Consider the following 16,851-nt stretch of genomic DNA (forward strand, 5'->3'; position numbering starts at 1 on the left):
AAAATATTGGAGTTTTGTGTGGAATGTCTCAGTGGATGTATATACACTCAGTGCCTACTTTATTAGTTACCTCCTGTACCTAATAGAGTGGCCACTGAGTGTGTGTTTGAGGTCTCCTGCTGCTGTAGTCCATCCACTGCATGGTTCAGCAGGTTGTGCGTTCAGAGACGCTCGTCTGTACACCACTGTTATAACGCACAGTTATGAGTTACTGTTGCCTTCCTGTCATCTTGAACCAGTCTGGCCATTCTCCTCTGACTTCTCTCATTAACAAGGCATTTTTGCCCACAGAACTGCCACTCCTGGATGTTTTTTTGTCATTCGTACCATTCCGTATAAACTCTAGAGACTTGTGCATGAAATCAGCAGGATATCAGCAGTTTCTGAGATACTCAAATCACCCCATCTGGCACCAACAATCATTCAACGGTCAATGTCATTTGGATCACAGTTCTTCCCCATTTTGATGTTTTGCATGCTTTTATGCATTGAGTTGCTCCCACATAATTGCCTGATTAGATATTTGCATTAACGAGCAGTTGTATCCTATAAAGTGGCCCCTGAGTATATATGTAAATTAAAAAGAAAGCTTGCGATTTGTTTTGCTGTCCCAAAACACTTTATAACCCATGAAGCACATTTGAACTGTAATCACTGTTGTAGAAGTACAGAGCATAGTAACATAGCAGTTAATTCGATTCCCGCCACTGTCTCTAAGTTCTCCCTGTGACCATGTGTGTTTCCTCCAGATGTTTGGTTCCCTCCCATATTCCAAATGCGTACAGGTTAGTACTCTGGGCGTGCTGTGTTTCAACTGGAAGCACAGGTGTAGAATTTTCCCAGCCCAATCCTTGCTGATTTGATTTGATGCAAACAACACATTTCACTGTATGTTTTGATTTACACGTGACAAATAAAGCTAATCTTTCTTTTCACTCAGCAAGAGCCCACACAGAAATGTGATAATGAATAGAAAATCTGTCTTGATGATGTTAATTGAGTGAACAAGATGCCGAGGATAATTACTTGATTGTTGAAATATTACCATGAGATTTTGATGTTTCCACCTAAGTGAGTGGATGGAGCCTTGCTTAATGGCATTCTTGGCAGTGCAAAATGCCCTCAGTACTGCACTGGGAGTGTCCGCTATGCTACTTTCATTCTGCAGTCTCTGAAGAGGACGGAATCCAGCTCTGACCCAAGACGACTGTTACCAACAATAGGACCAGAGGGCATAGTTTCAGAATACAGGGACGTCCATTTACAGCAGAGATGAAGAGGAATATTTTTTAGCGTGTGGGTGGTGAATCTGTGAAATTTATTGCTACAGATAGCTGTGGAGGCCAAGTCACTGCTTACAACAGGGATGTGCTAGGGCTGCTCACAAATGCTTCCGGTGCCAACATGGCATGCCCATAATTTACTAACCCTAACCGGTATGTCTTTCCAATGTGTGAGGAAACACACAAGGTACAAATTCCTTACAAGGAAGCAGTGGGAATTGAACTCTAATCGTTTGGCTAGTACTGTAAAGCCTTGCACTAACAGCGGTACTACCATACTGCCCTCCAGCAATATCTAAACACAGATTAACAATTGGTTTGAAAGTTTCGGCAGTGATGCACTGGGATTAAAGGCATTTTAAACTCCATTTAGAATAGCTGTCTGTTCATTCAATTCTACTTGCTCTTGAGGTTTGAATGACATCATATTTAATTATGGCACAGAAGAATGCCATTCAGCCCATTTGATAACACAAAATCCCATTTAACCCTTCTCACCTTATTTCCCTGCAATTCATTCATATTCTCATTCATTCTCATTCTCTCTCTATCCCCCTCCTCTCCTCCCTCCTGCCCCTCCCCCTACTCCCCCGCACTTCCTCCTCCCCTTCCCTCCTCCCTTCCCTCCTCCCCTTCCCTCCTCCCCTTCCCTCCTCCCCTTCCCTCCTCCCCTTCCCTCCTCCCCTTCCCTCCTCCCCTTCCCTCCTCCCCTTCCCTCCTCCCCTTCCCTCCTCCCCTTCCCTCCTCCCCTTCCCTCCTCCCCTTCCCTCCTCCCTTTCCCTCCTCCCTTTCCCTCCTCCCTTTCCCTCCTCCCTTTCCCTCCTCCCCCACCCTCCTCTCCCCCTCCTCCCCTCCTCCCCCTCCCCTCCCCTCCTCCCCCTCCCCTCCCCTCCTCCCCCTCCCCTCCCCTCCTCCCCCTCCCCTTCCCTCCTCTCCTCCCCTTCCCTCCTCCTCCCCTTCCCTCCTCCTCCCCTTCCCTCCTCCTCCCCTTCCCTCCTCCTCCCCCTCCCCCCTCCTCCCCTTCCCCCCTCCTCCCCTTCCCCCCTCCCCCTCCCCCTTCCCCCCTCCTCCCCCTCCCCCTTCCCCCTTCCCCCTCCCCTTCCCCCTCCCCCCTCCCCCTTCCCCCTCCCCCCTCCCCCTTCCCCCCTCCTCCCCCTCCCCCTTCCCCCCTCCTCCCCCTCCCCCTTCCCCCCTCCTCCCCCTCCCCCTTCCCCCCTCCTCCCCCTCCCCCTTCCCCCCTCCTCCCCCTCCCCCTTCCCCCCTCCTCCCCCTCCCCCTTCCCCCCTCCTCCCCCTCCTCCCTCTCCTCCCCCTCCTCCCCTTCCCCCCCTCCCCCTCCCCCTCCCCCTCCCCCTCCCCCTCCCCCTCCCCCTCCCCCTCCCCCTCCCCCTTCCCCCCTCCTCCCCCTCCCCCCTTCCCCCCTCCTCCCCCTCCCCCTTCCCCCCTCCTCCCCCTCCCCCTTCCCCCCTCCTCCCCCTCCCCCTTCCCCCCTCCTCCCCCTCCCCCTTCCCCCCTCCTCCCCCTCCCCCTTCCCCCTCCTCCCCCTTCCCCCTCCTCCCCCTTCCCCCTCCTCCCCCTTCCCCCTCCTCCCCCTCCCCCCCCTCCCCCTCCCCTTCCCCCTCCTCCCCCTCCTCCCCCTCCCCCCTCCTCCCCTTCCCCCTCCTCCCCCTTCCCCCTCCTCCCCCTTCCCCTCCTCCCCCTTCCCCCTTCTCCCCCTTCCCCCTTCTCCCCTTCCCCCTCCTCCCCTTCCCCCTCCTCCCCTTCCCCCTCCTCCCCCTCCCCCTTCCCCCTCCTCCCCCTCCCCCTTCCCCCTCCTCCCCCTCCCCCTTCCCCCTCCTCCCCCTCCCCCTTCCCCCTCCTCCCCCTCCCCCTTCCCCCTCCTCCCCCTCCCCCTTCCCCCTCCTCCCCCTCCCCCTCCCCCTTCCCCCTCCTCCCCCTCCCCCTTCCCCCTCCTCCCCCTCCCCCTCCCCCTCCCCCTCCCCCTCCCCCTCCCCCTCCCCCTCCCCCTCCCCCCTCCCTCTCCCCCCTCCCTCTCCCCCCTCCCTCTCCCCCCTCCCTCTCCCCCCTCTCTCTCCCCCCTCTCTCTCCCCCCTCTCTCTCCCCCCTCTCTCTCCCTCCTCCTCCCCTTCCACTCTCCCCTCCTCCCCCTTCCTCATCCTCACCCCTCCCCTTCCCTACTAACCCCCTCCCTACTGCCTCCACTCCCTCACCCTCCTCTCCTTCCTCTCCCCTCCCTCCCCCCTCCCCCCTCCCCCCCTTCCCCCCGGGGGAGGATGAAAGGATTAACATTTGAGGAGCGTTTGATGTCTCTGGGGCTGTACATACTAACTGGAGTTTTGAAGAATGAGAGGGTTATCTCATTAAATCTATCAAATATTGAAATACCTAAGACAGTGGATGTGGAGAGGATGTTTCCAATAGTGAGGTACTCTAGGACCAGAGGGCACAGCCTCAGAGTGTAAGGATGTCCTTTTAGAACAGAATCTCTTTAGCCAGAGGGTGGTGAATCTGTGGAATTCATTGCTACAGACGGCTGTGAGGCCAAGTCTTTGGGTATATTTAAAGCAGAAGTTGATAGGTTCTTGATCAGAAAGGTTAGGGGGAGAAGGCAGCAGAATGGAGTTGAGAGGGATATAAATCAGTCATGATGGAATGGTGGAGCAGGTTCAATGGGCCAGATGGCCAAACTGCTTCTGTTTTATGGTCTAAGGGCTGAAACTAGCATAGCCTAAAGATAATGTAAGGAATGCAAAACAATTGATAGATTATTTCAATCTGACCAGTTTAACCTGGTTCACTGATATCCTTGAGGGAAGGATATCTGCTCTCAGTTTGGCTGAAGTATAATTCTGGAACCGTAGTAAGATTGACTCTTGACTCTCCTGCAAAATAGGCCAACGAATCCCTTGTTTCCAGGGCTATTAACAATGGGCAATAATTACTGCTGTTTTAGTGACACCTGGTTCCTGTGATTGATTAAATGAAACTATGCAGGTCAAAGTAAAGGAAAATTTATTTTCAAAATACATATGTCACTATACACAGGAAAGTTAAGAAATATGATAGAATTTATGATAAACTATATATAAACAAAGACTGATAAACAACCAGTGTGCAAAAGAAGGCAAATATTAAGAGTAAAAGATAAATAAATAGCACTGAGAACATGAGTTTACAGTCCTTGAAAGTGAGTCCATGGGTTGTGGAATCTGTTCAGTGTTGGGCTGAGTGAAGTTATCCACGCTGGTTCAGGAGCCTGATGGTTGAAGAGTAATAACTGTTCCTCAACCTGGTGGTGTAGGACCCAAGGCTCACTGCCCGATAGTAGTGGTAGATGGTGTAGAAATAGGTAGATATTGGCTGGGTCTTTGGAAAATAGTTACACACTGGAACATGACAGCTGGTGTGTTGGGTCTCCATAGATTTAAAATTGAAGTTGCACCAAATTCGAGGCTACAAGGGACCCTGACAGACGTTTATAGAATTATGAGAACACTGATAGGGTAGACACAGAATCTTTTTCTCAGGGTAGAAATGTCAAATACTAGAGGACATGGATTTAAGGTGAGAATGGAAAACATTAAAGGAGATGTGTGAGGCAAGAATATTGATTTCTCAAACTTCAGATTATGCCCCCACGTCCTTCACTATTCCCCAGCCCTGTTTCCCTCTCTCACCTTATCTCCTTACCTGCCCATCACCTCCCTCTGGTGCTCCACCCACTTCTCTCTCTTCTATGGTCTTTTGTCCTCTCCTGTCAGATTCCCCCTTCTCCAGCCCTTTGGCTCTTTCACCAAACAACTTTCCAGCTCTTTACTTCACCACCTGCCCCCCCCCCCCAGTTTCACCTATCACCTGCCACCTTGTACTTTTTCCTCCCCTCCCCCCATCTTCTTACTCTTGACTTCTCCTTTTTTTTTCCAGTCTTGAAGAAGGATCTCAGCCCAAAACTTTGACTGTTTACTCTTTTTCCATAAATGCTTCCTGGCCTGCTGAGTTCCTGCAGAATTTTGTGTGTGTTGCTATCTCTGGAATTTTTGTATAAAGTCATTGTTAAGCATTGTATTGAAATGCATTGTAGTGAGACCCAAACTTGTGTTTGACTCTGAGTATCTTTATTCAGGTTCAATGAGCATTGGAGGTTTGTCCTGCAGCGTCTGATCTTCCTGGCTGCGTTTGTGGTGTACCTGGAGTCAGAGACCTTGGTGACGCGGGAAGGTGTTGCAGAAATACTGGGAAGTATGTTATGTACCTGTGCCGTCACTTTTCTTGTGTGCCTGTAACACCTGTCTTCTATTTAAGTGGTGGCCTGTAGAAGGAGGATCAGAACATAGAACAGTACGGCACTGTACAGGCACAACTCACGATGTTGTGCCAGCCTTTCAACCAATTCCAAGATCAATCCGATCATTCCTTCCCACATAGTCCTCCATTCATTAACAGATACTTAAATATCCTTAATGTATCTGCCTCTACCACCACTCCTGGCAACACATTACACACACCCACCACTCTCTGTGTATTAAAAATCTACCTCTAACATCCCCCAATATCACCTTATTTCCTCTAGTCACCTTAATGGCGACATCATCATTAAGGATCCCCATCACCCAGGACTTGCCTGCTTCTCATTGCTACCATACAGGAGCCTGAAGATACGCACTCAACATTTTGGGAACAGCTTCTTCCCCAGTGCCATCAGATTTCTGATAGGACAGTACCATACTGGGCAGCACTTTCCACTCTCTGAGTGAAAAAAACATCCCTCACATCCCCTTTGAACCCATCCCCTCTCACCTTCAATGCATGCGCTCTAGTATTAGATATTTCACCCTGGGAAACAAATACTCCCGTCTACTCTATCCATGTCCCTCATAATCTGTGAACCACTGTCAGATCTCCCCTCAGCCTCCACTGCTCCAGAATCAGGATCAAGTTTAATATCACTGGCATATGTTGTGAGATTTGTTGTCTGTGCAGCAGCAATACAATGTAATACTTAATAACAGAAAAGGGAAAAAACCTGTAAATGTATAACTGTGTGTGTGTATATGTGTGCGTGCGTGCACATATATGTAGTTAAATTAAGTAAGTAGTATAAAAATAAAGCAGTCAGGTAGTGTTCTTGGGTCCAGAGTGTCCAGACAAAACAATCCAAGTTTATCCAGCCTCTCGTGATAGCACATGCTCTCTAAACCAGGCAGCATCCTGGTGAACCTTTTCTCACCTTCTCCAAAGCCCCAACATCCTTTCTATAATGGGACAACCACTATGGTCAGTGATGAGGGTAAAGTCTCTGCCATACAAGTACTGGTTGAAATATTTCACACCCCAAACCAGACTCAAGGCGCCTCTGTCAATCTGTGCGTAATTGTTCTCTGCAGTGATAAGGGAACGTGATGCAAAGTCGATAGGGTGTTCACTTCCATCACATATAACACCTGATGTGACTGCACCTAAATCATGAGATGAGGTGTCACAGTGAAGCTTCACTAGACAATATGGACCATAATGTGTGAGTACAGGTTCTGACATCACCATTTCTTTTGCCTTTTGGAAAGCCATCTCATACTGTTTTGTCTGTTGCTGTTCCTTCACAATCCGTAGTAATAAGTTCAAGGGGTGGAGCACAGTAGCCAGGTTTGGCAGAACCGGTTATAGTGATTGACTGCATCTGTGACACGTTCTTTGGCCTTTGGGCATCCACCACTGCTTGAATTTTCTCAGCACATTTGTGACCTCACTAAGTGATACTTGGTTTAAAGAATTCACACTTATTGCATCGTGCTCTGAGCCCATAACCTTGTCATTTTTCTAACACTCGTGAGATTTTGGAGATGTTCCTTATCATCCTGACCAGAACAATGATATCATCAGGTAACACTGAGTGACTGGGCAGCCTTGCTGCACCTGGTCCATAGCTTCCTGCCAGAGTACCAGTGCAGGTGATACTCCAGAATAAGCCTGTTGTAGCAATAAAGCCCTTTGTGAGCGTTGATGGTGAGAAACACTTTGGACCCGTCTTCCATCTCCATCTGTAGGTAGGGCCTCAACTAAGTCCACTTCGATGAAGTGTTTTGCTGAAAGGTTTGCAAAGGTATTCTCTATCCTGGGTAGAGGGTATAGATCTACTTTTAGTACTGGGTTGATGGTGACCTTAAAATCACCACAGATCCTGACAAATCTATCTTTCTTGGCTACTGGGACCATTGGCATTTCCCATGGGCTCCACTCAACCTTGTAAACAATTCCTTCAGCCTCCATGCTATCTAGCTCAGTGGCTACTTTATCACGGATGGTACAAGGAACCAGATGGACTTTGTAAAACTTGGGTGTGACTTTTTCATTTAACACTCTCTTAGCCTTGATAGGTTTGAGTTTCCCAATGCCATCCTTGAACACTGCTGTGGCATCATCTAATACCTTTCTGAATTTGCTTTCAGTTGACTATTGCAGGGGATGTGGCACGCAAACGGTGGCTAGACCTCCAATCAAGTTCTAGTTGTCTCAGCCAATCATGCCCTCATACTGTCGGCTCTCCTGTTTTGACCACACACAAATACAATATGGCTTGTTGGTTGTTGTATTTCACTGTTACAAATATCATCCACACAGGAATGATCTTTTCTCCAGTATAAGTTCTTAGTCAGATATCTGTAGGCTTTAGTTCAGTATCTTTGAAATGTCATTCAAACTCATTTTGTGGAATGACTGAAATAGCTGAGCCAGTGTCCAATTCCATTTTAATTTGCCGTTTACTTCTGAAGTAAGCCAGAATGCTTCTCTCGTTTTCACATTGTAAATCTCATGGCTTTTCAGTCCTGTTGTCACTCTCATTGTTACCAGATTTTTCATCAACAGCTTGCAGATTAGTGCTCTTTTTGAAACTGCAACTTGATTTTCTTTTTCTCTTCCCTGTGCAGTTCATTTATTTTTGTCTGCCCGACATACTCTCTACATGGTTGTATTTTCTGCAAGTTTTGCCTTTAAGCCTGCATTGGTTTGATCTACATATGTGAGCCCCTGCCACAACGGTAAAACAATCTGTTCACCCAGGCAGGTTTCTGTGTAGACATTGCAATTTGGTTAGTGCTCACTTTCATTCCTGACTGCAATTCAATTGGCTGCTGTTTCCATTGATGCAGCAATTTCAGCTGCTTTTTTAAGTGTGAGTTGTGCTTCAGTTAGGAGCCATTTTTGAATGTTTTCTTGTAAGATTCTACAAACTAAGTGATCTCCCTTCACTAAACTGACATTGCTTAAGCAACTTCTTCAACGTTCTTTTTGATTCTTATGAAACCTAAAGCATTCTGCAATCAACAATGGTTTTGATTCTAGATGTTCCTGCATTACTTTCACAATCTCAGCAAAGATCAGTTTGACTGGTTTGGTTGTAGCAGTCAAATTTTTAAGTAGGCTGTATGCTTTTCCACCTATTGCAGTCAGCAACACTGACACATGGTTTTTATTAACTATTTCATTTGCTTCAAAATATGCTGAATATGTCATCCAGTTGTTTGTTATGCAATTGAATGCATTGATTTCTCCAATAAAGCCAGCAATTAATGCCTTCTTAAACTTTATTATTACCTTTAGCCATACATGTTGCTTGTTAATTTTGTCTTGTTTTCTCCCTTACTTTTTAAAAACTTGAACATCTCTCTCCCTTTCCGAAGGAGAAAAATGTGCAACACTGCAACTTCCATCTCAGGTTCATTTTAAAATTACCGGCACTGTTATGTTCTGTAACCCCAGAAATTAACTGAAGGAAAAACTTGGGAGCCTGGGATAACATGTCTACTTAGTTTTTCTTTAGTGATCACTCCCATATGACGTGGTGGCATAATGACGTATGCCATTCACATACTTCTTGCATATAACCTGTAATGAATTATGTAAATGAACAATATTTATAATATTGCTCAAATATTACTGAGAAATTGACTACACTACAACATCCCCCCTCAAACTTTCCTACAGTCACCTGAAAATTTATTTCCCCTTGTATTAGCCATTTATGTTTGGTATAAAGTCTCTGGTTATCTGACTCAATCTATGCCTCTTATCAAATTCTATGCGTCTGTCAAATCACTTCTAATCCTCCTTTACTCCGAAGGGAAAAGCCAAAGCTTGCTCAACCTGCCCTCAGAAAACAATGAAATGGTTATGGAGCAAATGAAATGGCTACAGAAAACAATGAAATGGTTACAGAGCCGACAGCAACCTGCCCTCAGAAACAATGAAATGGTTACGGAGCCTACAGCAACCTGCCCTCAGAAAACAATGAAATGGTTACAGAGCCTACAGCAACCTGCCCTCAGAAACAATGAAATGGTTACAGAGCCTACAGCAACCTGCCCTCAGAAAACAATGAAATGGTTATGGAGCAAATGAAATGGTTATGGAGCCTACAGCAATAGGCCCTTTGGCCCACCATGTCAATTGCCCATCCCACCTACCTGTATTTGACCTGTAGCATTCCATGCCTTGTCAATTCAAATACTTGCCTGGATACTTCTCAAATTTTGAGATAGTGTCTGCCTCCACAATCCCTTAAGCAGCACTTTCCTGATTCCACTCATCCTCTGGGTGAAACAAGTTCCTCCTCTGCGGCAAGGGTTTCTCTTTTTGTCAGGAGTTTTAAGATCATTTGCAGAACAAACAAAAATGTGAGCATTAAAAAAGCTTCTATTTCTTTTCATAACCTCCCAAAAGCACTTTTTTTTAGCCACTGAAGTACTTTAGAAGTGCCATTATTAGTCTCCACATGACAAAGCCAACAGAAGCTTAATGTCTTACCACACCACCAGTTTCAGGAGTAGCAGTTATCAGGCTCTTGAACCAAAGGGGATAACTTCACTCACACCAGCAGTGAACTGTCCCACAACTTATGGACTTACTTTGAAGGACACCATCTCCTGTCTTTAATATTTATTGGTTATTTATTGTTAATATTATTTTTCTTTTTGTATTTGTGCAGCATGTTCTCTTTTGCACATAAGTTGTTTCTCTGTCTTGTGTGCAGGCTTTCATTTATCCTATTGTGTTTCTTTGTATTTACTGCAAGCAAGTGATTCTCAGGGTTATATATGGTGACATATATGTACTTTGATAATGAATTTACGTTGAACTTTGAAAGGTGGCATCTCTGCTCACTTGCCACCTCACCTGGAGTTCAAGTTTAAATATCTGAATTTAAATGACTTGAAAAGAAGAGCATTTGCAGGACAATGAGCAGTGGGAAGAGATTAGTAAAATTGCTCTCTGATCTTGTGTTCTCACAAAATCGGTGACGTTCAGACCATTCGATATTCTAGGAGCAGAATTAGGCCATTTGGCTAGTCTGGCTGCTCAGCCATTCCATCATGGCTGATTTATTTTCCCTTCTCCACCTCATTCTCCAAAGGATCCCGATAATTTTTGACACCCATTCCTGACATATTGTCCTCTGGTTTAAATACGCCCAATGTCTTGGTCTCCATAGCTGTCAGTAGCAATCAATTCCAAAGATTCACCACAATCTGGCTAAGTAAATTCCCTGTCATCTCTGCTCTAAAGGGATATTTTTATATTCTGATTTTTAAACTCTCCCACCATAGGAAACATTCTCTCCATGTCCACTCTACCTAGGCCTTTCAATATTCAGAGTGAGATCCCCCCTTATTCTGTTAAATTGACAATAAATGGACAATGATATTTTATCTATTTGCAGTTGAAGTGCACCGAGATAAAGGCTTCCATCTCGATATTGAGGATTACCTTTCAGGACTCTTGATTCTAGCTAATGAACTGGTAAGATACTTACAGATAAAGAGATTAGCTTTGCTTGTCACGTGTACATGGACATACAGTGTAATTGTACTAGGCACCTTGCGACTGTCACCGTGCTTCCGGCGGCAACAGAGCAGTCCACAACTTGTTACCCCTATTCATACATCTGTGGCTAGGGATGTGGAGGAAACTGGAAACTCACATGGTCATGGGGAAATCGTACAAACTCATTACGGGCAGTGGCGAGAATGGATTGCTAGTGTGGTAATAGCATTCCGCTAAGTGCTACAACATAAAGAGTGACTCAGCTGCTGAATAACTCAGTGCGTGAGAGTGCACATTCATGCCGCTCACTGACGGGCTGTAGTAGATCATTTTGCTCCTCATTCATTTTCTGCATGAATCTTTTGAATAGTACACAGCTTCCAACCTGCTCATTAGCTTTATTTTATTTTGATATATTTAGAGATACAGCCCAGTAACAGGCCCTTCCGACCCAGTGAGCCTTTCTGCCCATGTGACCAATTAACTGACTAACCTGTACATCTTTGGAATGTGGGAGGAAACCCTCGCAGTCATAGGGAGAACTTGCAAACTCCTTATAGACAGTAGTGGAATTGATCCTGGGTAGCTGATGCTCTAACAGCATTATGCTATTGTGCCACCCTACCCCTACCTTTTTCTGTGGGTATATCAGCTTGACCTTCGGTTAAATTATGGCCTACAACTCATCCCTGAATGTTTCCAGCATTTTACATTTGTATTTCAGTATCTTGAATTTTAGTTTTTAATGCCACAAACATAATTCTAGGAGCAGGAATAGGCTATTCAGCCCCTCACGCTTGCTCTAACATTTAAGATTGTGGTTGACTTGATTATAACCTCAAAGTTCAGAAGGTTGTGGGCTAAATACTCGCTTGGATGGGGCATCTTGGTCAGTATTTGGGCTAAGGACCCATTTCCGTGCTGTATAATTCTGACTAATGAACCCCACTTTTCCATTTTCCTGTGGTAACCTTTCCACACTACTCAACAACCTGTCTTCTTCTGCACGAAAAATAGATCCACATTTTGCTTACATCAGCCTTTGAGGAGTTAAGAGTTCTAAAGACTTGCACATAATACCTTGGGAGAACATTTTTTTTTAAACCTCATTCCCTTCAAGTAGTGACCCCATGTTTTTAAACAGTGTACCTATGATTCAGTATCCTCCCACAAGGTGAAACTTTAACTTTGCATCCACCTGGGGATCTCATGTATCAATGCAGTTCCTTCTCATCCTTCTGAACACCAACCTGTCTGTATAAGGCATCCCACCCAATCCTGACATCAGTAAGTGAGCGTCTGAACTGCTTTCAGACAATAAACACCTTTCCTTAATACTTCACGCAGAGCCCCCTGTAACTGAGGTACAACATCCCTACTTTTGAATTCAATTCCCTTGACAATAAACAGTAACATTCTGTTAGCTAATTACTTGTGGTATCTGCATAGCCTTCCATGATTCACACACGATACCTTGGTCCCTTTATGTAAATACTCTGTCATCTTTCAGCATGCTTTAATTACTTTTTCACCTTTTCATAATGTACGTACTATTGGCCAGATATTTGCCCACTCACTTAACTGGTTCATATCCCTATGCTGCCTCCTTCACAACTTACTTCCCAACCTATCTTTGTGACATCAGCAAAGTCTACCTTGGTTATATAATCAAAGCCTTTTATATAAATGGTAAAAGGTGCACATAATGCCAACTGTCATTTTTATATTAACAGGCGCAAAGACAGCTTTTATTATGGGCCTTAATATGATAAGATGGATTCTTGAACTTGCAATCTCTCTCATTATTGCCATGCATGTTATTGTCTGCCTCCTCTGCACTTTCTCTGTAACTGTAACACTATATTCTGCATTCAGGTGGTTTTGGCATGGACTAGATGGGCCAAAGGACCTGTTTCTATGCTGTATTTTATATGGCTGTATGACATGCAAATTGAAATGACCCACACAGTTTCAGGATGTGCTGGGATCAGCCCACAGGTGTCGTCATGCTTCCAGCATCAACACATAACTTACACCTTACACCTGACCCTTACACCTTTGGATCATCTGAAGGAATCCCACAGGGATAACATACAAACTCCCTATGGAATGCAGTGGGGAAGAACCCAGGCTGGTGGCGCTTTAAAGCATGGTGCAAACCGCTGGGCCCGCATGCCCCTTGTACAGCCTCAGTGCACTGATGTAACGGATGGCATACATAACAAGGGTTTTCACTGTCCCCCAGTACATGTAAACCATTATACCCGCTAACTATACTGACTCTTGTTCCCTAACTCTGTGATCTTCAGTCCTTGCTACCCCCCACGATCTTTGAGCTCCTTGAGTTCTGGTTTCTTTGGCATTTAATTGCTCCATCACTGGTGATCATGCCTTCAGCTGCCCAGGTCTCAAGCCCTCAATTTCCCTCCCTAGAGTTCTCCCTTTCTCACTCCTTAAGCCAACCTGTTTGACCCTGTGTTTGGGTTCTTGTCCTAATATATGGTTAAGCATTTGTTGTTGCTAAGGCTATTGAACGAGATCTTGGATTGCTTCTTTCCAATGTAAATGCAGGTTGGTGTATTTTCTAAAAAAGCGAATGGCATGTCCCACCCTCCCTGTGTCCTCTTTTCCCCCTTGTTCCCTCCACTACTGCTGTCTCGTTTTCCTCCTTCATGATGTATCCCTGTTCCTGCTTCTATAGAGACATTGTGGGATGAATGCCTGTGGTTATGCTGTACTGTTCCATATAACAGCAGTGTGGTAGCGTAGTGGTTGGCACGACGCTATTAGAGCTTGGGGTGTTCCGGAGTTTGGAGTTCAATTCTGGCGCTGTTTTGTAAGGACTCTGTACATCCTTCCTGTGGAATAACTGGGTTTTGCCCCCGTGCTCCAGCTTCCTTCCACAGGCGTACTGGGTAGATTAATTGGTCATTGTAAATTGTCTGTGATTCGGTTAGGGTTAATCAGGGGCTACTAGGCAGTGTGGTTCGATAAGTGTAGCCACACTGCATCACTTAAAAAAAAATTAAATTAATGTTCCACGTTCCCCATCCCACTCATTCACCTTCCCAGTCTCTATTTCCCCTGTGTTTCCCCATTTGAGATCATAACACAATCAACGCACATCAAAGTTGCTGGTGAACGCAGCAGGCCAGGCAGCATCTATAGGAAGAGGTACAGTCGACGTTTCGGGCCAAGACCCTTCATCAGCACTAACTGAAAGAAGAGATTAGTCCTGACGAAGGGTCTCAGCCCGAAACGTCGACTGTACCTCTTCCAATAGATGCTGCCTGGACTGCTGCGTTCACAGCATTTTTTGTGTGTGTTGCTTGAATTTCCAGCATCTGCAGATTTCCTCGTGTTTGCGTCATAACACAAGGGAGCAGAATTAGGCAATTCAGCCCATCCGTGGGCTGAATATTATGTTACGTTGCAATGCAGATGCACCGTAAAGATTTTTACTCACATATGTGAAGGATGTAGGCAATAAAGTCAATTCAATTCAGTTCCAGTCTACTTCCTCATGCCATCATGGCTGATTTATTATCCCCCTCAATCCCATTCTTCTGCCTTCTCCACGTAACCCTTGAGACCCTTAATATCAACCCCCGCTTTCACTATACCTAATGATTTAGCCTTTACAGCTGTCTGTGGGAATGAATTCCACAGATTCACCACCCTCTACCTAAAGAAATTCCTCCTTATCTGTTCTAAAGCGATGTCCTTGTATTCTGAATGCAAACACGAGGAAATCTGCAGATGCTGGAATTTCAAGCAACATACATGAACGCAGCAGGCCAGGCAGCATCTCTAGGAAGAGGTACAGTCGGCGTTTCAGGCCGAGACCCTTCGTCAGGACTAACTGAAGGAAGAGTTAGTAAGAGATTTGAAAGTGGGAGGGGGAGGGGGAGATCTGAAATGATAGGAGAAGACAGGAGGGGGAGGGATGGAGCCAAGAGCTGGACAGGTGATTAGCAAAAGGGATATGAGAGGATCATGGGACAGGAGAAAGAAAAGGTGGAGGGGGGGAAAAACCAGAGGATGGGCAAGGGGTATAGTGAGGGGGACAGAGGGAGAAAAAGGAGAGAAAGAAAAAGAATGTGTGTATATAAATAAATAAAGGATGGGGTACAAGGGGGAGGTGGGGCATTAGCGGAAGTTAGAGAAGTCAATGTTCATGCCATCAGGTTGGAGGCTACCCAGACGGAATATAAGGTGTTGTTCTTCCAACCTAAGTGTGGCTTCATCTTTACATTAGAGGAGGCCGCAGATAGACATATCAGAATGGGAATGGGATGTGGAATTAAAATGTGTGGCCACTGGAAGATCCTGCTTTCTCTCCATTTTCTCACCACCCCTCTAGGAATAGGGTTCCCCTTGTCCTCACCTACCACCCCACCAGCCTCCGGGTCCAACATATAATTCTCCGTAACTTCCGCCACCTCCAACGGGTTTCCACCACTAAGCACATCTTTCCCTCCCCCGCCTCTGCTTTCTGCAGGGATCACTCCCTATGCGACTCCCTTGTCCACTTGTCCCCCCCCATCCCTCCCTACTGATCTCCCTCTTGGCACTTATCCTTGTAAGCGGAACAAGTGCTACACGTGCCCTTACACTTCCTCCCTTACCACCATTCAGGGCCCCAGACAGTCCTTCCAGGTGAGGCAACACTTTACCTGTGAGTCGGCTGGGGTGATATACTGCGTCCGGTGCCTTCTATATATTGGCGAGACCCGACGCAGACTGGGAGATCGTTTTGCTGAACACCTACGCTCTGTCCGCCAGAGAAAGCGGATCTCCCAGTGGCCACACATTTTAATTCCACGTCCCATTCCCATTCTGATATGTCTATCCACGGCCTCCTCTACTGTAAAGATGAAGCCACACTCAGGTTGGAGGAACAACACCTTATATTCCGTCTGGGTAGCCTCCAACCTGATGGCATGAACATTGACTTCTCTAGCTTCCGCTAATGCCCCACCTCCCCCTCGTACCCCATCTGTTATTTATTTATATACACACATTCTTTTTCTCTCTCTCCTTTTTCTCCCTCTGTCCCTCTGACTATACCCCTTGCCCATCCTCTGGGTTTCACCCCTCCCCCTTTTCTTTCTCCCTAGGCCTCCTGTCCCATGATCCTCTCATATCCCTTTTGCCAATCAACTATCCAGCTCTTGGCTCCATCCCTCCCCCTCCTGCCTTCTCCTATCGTTTTGGATCTCCCCCTCCCACTTTCAAATCTCTTACTAGCTCTTCTTCCAGTTAGTTGTGACGAAGGGTCTTGGCCTGAAACGTCAACTGTCCCTCTTCCTAGAGATGTTGCCTGGCCTGCTGCGTTCACCAGCAACTTTTATGTGTGTTCCTTGTATTCTGAGGCTGTGCCCTCTGGTCCTGGTCCTAGACACCCCCCCCCCCCCCACAACTATAGGAAACATCCTCTCCACATCCACTCTATCTAGCCCTTCCAATGTTCGATAGGTTTCAATGAGATCTCCCCTCATTCTTCTAAACTCCAGTGAGTACATACCTACAGCCATCAAACACTTCTCTTAAGTTATCCTTTCATTTCTAGGATCATTATTGTGAGTGTTCTTTGGACTGTCTCCAATGCCAGAATGTCCTTTTTTTTAAAGACAAGGGGCCCAAAATTATTTACCATTTTACCCCATTCCTTCCCTCCTTTTTGTCCCCCTTCTCTATTTTCCAGTCATTCTGTTTCTCACTTTATTTAGCCTTTCTCTTCCATTCTCACT

The 16,851-nt window shown here is 46.1% G+C and overlaps 1 protein-coding gene across 2 annotated transcripts in view; it reads left to right on the forward strand.

The window, feature by feature from the left end:
- Positions 1-16,851, forward strand: part of tsn (translin) — a 34,079-nt gene that overhangs the window by 16,172 nt on the left and 1,056 nt on the right. For both annotated transcript variants that reach the window (XM_072260952.1, XM_072260953.1), the window contains exons 4-5: positions 5,406-5,521; positions 10,995-11,074. In XM_072260952.1, the coding sequence (XP_072117053.1) occupies positions 5,406-5,521; positions 10,995-11,074 (196 nt within the window). The remainder of the gene's footprint in view (positions 1-5,405; positions 5,522-10,994; positions 11,075-16,851) is intronic.

Source organism: Mobula birostris, chromosome 6 (assembly GCF_030028105.1).
Source record: "Mobula birostris isolate sMobBir1 chromosome 6, sMobBir1.hap1, whole genome shotgun sequence".
NCBI lineage: Eukaryota > Metazoa > Chordata > Chondrichthyes > Myliobatiformes > Myliobatidae > Mobula > Mobula birostris.